The sequence below is a fragment of the Octodon degus genome, unplaced genomic scaffold, assembly GCF_000260255.1.
Source record: "Octodon degus isolate 3935 unplaced genomic scaffold, OctDeg1.0 scaffold00190, whole genome shotgun sequence".
Classification (NCBI taxonomy): Eukaryota; Metazoa; Chordata; class Mammalia; order Rodentia; family Octodontidae; genus Octodon; species Octodon degus.
In genome coordinates, this window is record NW_004524766.1 from 2296658 (window position 1) to 2300350 (window position 3693).

Consider the following 3693-nt stretch of genomic DNA (forward strand, 5'->3'; position numbering starts at 1 on the left):
AGAGAGAGAGAGAGAGAGAGAGAGAGAGAGAGAGAGAGAGAGAGAGAGATAATGTGTGTGTAAATTGTGCAGCTACCACACCAGCTTCTTCCACGGCCTTAATGTATCTTCCCACAATTCTCAAAGGTGGCTCCTGTTAAACCTGATTTCTCAGATAAGAGAGCCCAGACTCAGGTTATGCGACCTGTTTTATAATACATTTTTCTTGACTCTTCTAAAAATATCCATCTATACCATAAGAGCATTAAAATAAGGTTATTTAAATGACTTATTCTAAGATTGAGAAGATGGTACACACAAAAATAAACACTAATTCTTATATCCTTAGCCCAGTGATTAAAAAATAGAGTAATTACACTGACACTCTTCAACTATGCATGTATACACAGTATTAGAGCCTCCCCTAAACTGCTGAAATCTATGAAGTGTAATCATTAAAATGCTATTATTCTTTTAATTTTTTTCAACCCAATGCTACTAATAGTAGTCTAACTTTTTCCAAAATATTTAAAAAAATTCTAGTTAAACATGTTAGTATACAGTGTTTTATAATGGGAAAATACAGGTCGGTGAAGTGACAACCTCTGACCACAGAATAACTTATGCAAAGCAACCTACGTAGGATCCAAAAGTTATTGAAATTTTCCTTGTGGTTATACCACAAACCATGAAAAATGTGTGGTGCACCATGCAAAATACGTTAAACTTCACTGGCACTTTATAAGTAGTTTTCCTAAACTGTTGGTCATACAGAAACCTAATTCACTAACTGCACATCAGCAACAATCAAATCTACTTAAGAGCAGAAGGGCTCTTGGGTCCTCATGAAGTTGGGTGAAATTTTACATGGCCTCTTGTTCAGTGCGCTCCCAAAGCAGGAAATTCATCTAAATCATGCAAGTGTTGGTCGTTTTTCTCTATTGGATATATTTCAGTGATTGGATTCATTCTACTTCTACAAATAGTCTCTGTGATGCTGACAGTTCTTTGGCTACATAAGCTCAAAATCTGCTTCCCTCAGTTTTGACCATTTTGTTCTGCTCCTGCCAAACAGACCTGCCTTGTCTACCTTTCTTTTCTGTCACAGCGCTTTTGGATTGGCAGGAGGCCTCCACCCCTCCATCCCGCCCAGGCGCGGCCTGTTGCCCCACAGCCCTCTGCAGGACTGTCACCTGATTCACATCCCCGCTGAAACACAACCTGGAAGTGGCCACTGTGAACCAGCACTGCAGATGCCCCACTGGTGGGCCCGCCTCTGTCCTGTTCCCTGGTGTTGTGCTCACAGGGCTTACATGTACGACCACCACCGAGCTTATGTTAGATTCAAATCTGGAGTCCTTCACACTGAGTCTCATCTGATGTCGTTTCCCCCAGCATTCAATCCGGCAGGACGGTTTCTCCTGTCATCTTGGTGCAGGGAGCACACCTTCCTTGCTGGCCCTGCGGCCCTCAACCCAACCTGTACCCTCGCAAATCGGATTGGTGGTGTCTCGTGTTTCTATCCAAGTCATTAATCAAAACTGCTGCGGAGGTGAGGGGCCTAGACAGAGACCTTTGGCACAGCCCAGGAGCCTCAGTGCAGACAGATGAGAAGCTCTGCGAGCACAGCTGAGAGAGTTCAGCGGAGATAACCTCCTAAGGCCTCCTGCAGCCAAGAAACCTAGGGCCACAAGGCTAGTTTCTAGCTAAGTTTCATGTTATAGGGTTTAGATTTCATCTTGAAAAAACAAAACAAAACAAAAAAAAACTTTTGAGGGCGGTGTTAGAGAACACTTTTTGATAAGTGTTGCAAAAGAGCTCTAAAACACTCCTTCTGTGGCTTGCGAATTATCCCCCTAGGCAGACTTAGAAACAAACACTGGAGAAAGTTAATGCTTTGATTAAGCGCATGCAAATGGTGGTGGAGCTGGAATTCAAACCCAGGCCTCAGGCCCCAAATGTTCTAATTAGCTGTGCTATCTAAGTAATTCAGTGCCCTTCTCCTTTGCCTCTGCAATGCTCCAAGTGTCTTGCGCCTGCGTGGTGCTCCAGAATAGTAACACCGCCTGCTTTCGTTCTGCTGTGACTTCAGTGTTGCTGACAGCCAAACCCCACGCCCTGCTCACCCCACCATGATAAAGAACACGCTGGAGTTGGAGCACTCCTGTGCACAAGCATTCACATGCATCCCAAGAAACACATGGAGGCCTACTCTGCACACAAGGACTGAACAAGTCCCCTCTGAGTGCGGTGGCACCTAGTGCAGCACTTAGCTAAGTTCTTCAAGCAGCACACTACTTGCTGCAGCGGGCCTGCTCTCACTTGTCTTCTATCAAGCAGGACAGCTCACGACAGTGAGTTTGGGGGTCTTAGTCCGAACAGGCGTGTTCAGGTGGCTTCCCTCCCTTAGTGAGTTCCTCGGGAGAGTCTGCCCCGGCCCCTTCGCTCCAATCACGCTCTTCCCCAGCGGGTGTTTGCAAGGCAATGACTACGTTTCCTACGCTCTACTTTCTGATGCATTTCTCTGGGCCAGGGTTTAGAGAAGGGTGGGCCCCTTCTCCCGAAGTGCTGTTAAAGGTCTCATGGGGGCTTTGCCTTTGGAGCGTCCCAAACTACACTCATCACCTCCCCACCACTCTCCAGGCACCACTGTCCACAGATGCTCACACTGGAAACTCCACAAACCCCCTGGTTCTCCCTGCTGTATCCCTCACAAGCAACCTACCTTAAAGTTCTACATCAATTCTCACAAACTCCAAAGCTGTCTGCCTCTCGTTTCCACTGCTACTTCCCTCATTCACACTAACATTTCCTTCTCAAATCCAGTGAATGCCCCACCCGCTCTTTCCTATCTCCAATTCACCAAAGCAGGAACATCTTTCAAGACCCCAAATCTGTATCATAGTACTCCTTTACTTACCTAATTCCATTATCTCCCCTAGGAAAATACTCACATGTCTTACTGTGCCCCACAGGGGCCACACTGCACCCCACATCTCCTGTATACTTGTTTGCCGCTCTACAGAGAGCTCCTGTTCTTCCAAACTCACCATCTCCCTCACACCGCATGGTTTACAGGGAGCTCCTCACATTCCCATCCTGGGAATGGAATAAGGGCTCACAGATCCACTTCCATTTAGCACCAAGGATTCGAAATACCAAGACCACTCCCCAGGGTGCCAGGTACCAACCTGGGCAAGCATCCAGCTGAACTGGCAGAGATACAGGTAGTGCGTGACAGCGGCGATGGCGGAGCAGCCCTCTGCAGAGAGTCGGGGACTCGCGTAAGCAGATGCCAGGAACATGACCTGGAAGAAAGAGACACTTCTGTTAGAAAGTCATGCTAACAGTAGTGAAGGGACCAAGGAAACAAACTGCTTTCTCATCTGGATCAGTGGTGAGTGACTCACAGGGGAAGTAAGTCGATGCGCTGCCCAAACTCACAGGACTAAGGGTCATCCTCAAAACAGCAGGAAGTGGGCTTTCATCTTTCTGAGAAATAGTGACCAATGTGACACCATGCTATGCCCTCCTCTGGGCCCACAGAGGAAGTCATCAAAGGGAATCTCACTCCTATCGTAGAAAGAGATCCCACGGAAACACACTGATTTAAGTAGCGGAGAGGAAACAGTAAAACACCACTCCCGAAGTAGCTGAAGTGAAGGAGAGAAAAGAGAGCAGCAGGCTCTCCAGATGTCTCCTGCCAGGACACGG

General features: G+C 47.1%; 1 protein-coding gene across 1 annotated transcript in view; it reads right to left on the reverse strand.

Annotated features, from left to right (window-relative positions):
* Nucleotides 1-3693, reverse strand: part of Adgrv1 (adhesion G protein-coupled receptor V1) — a 479349-nt gene that overhangs the window by 159047 nt on the left and 316609 nt on the right. The window contains exon 84 of the mRNA XM_004644067.2: nt 3171-3287. Coding sequence (XP_004644124.1) covers nt 3171-3287 — 117 coding nt within the window. The remainder of the gene's footprint in view (nt 1-3170; nt 3288-3693) is intronic.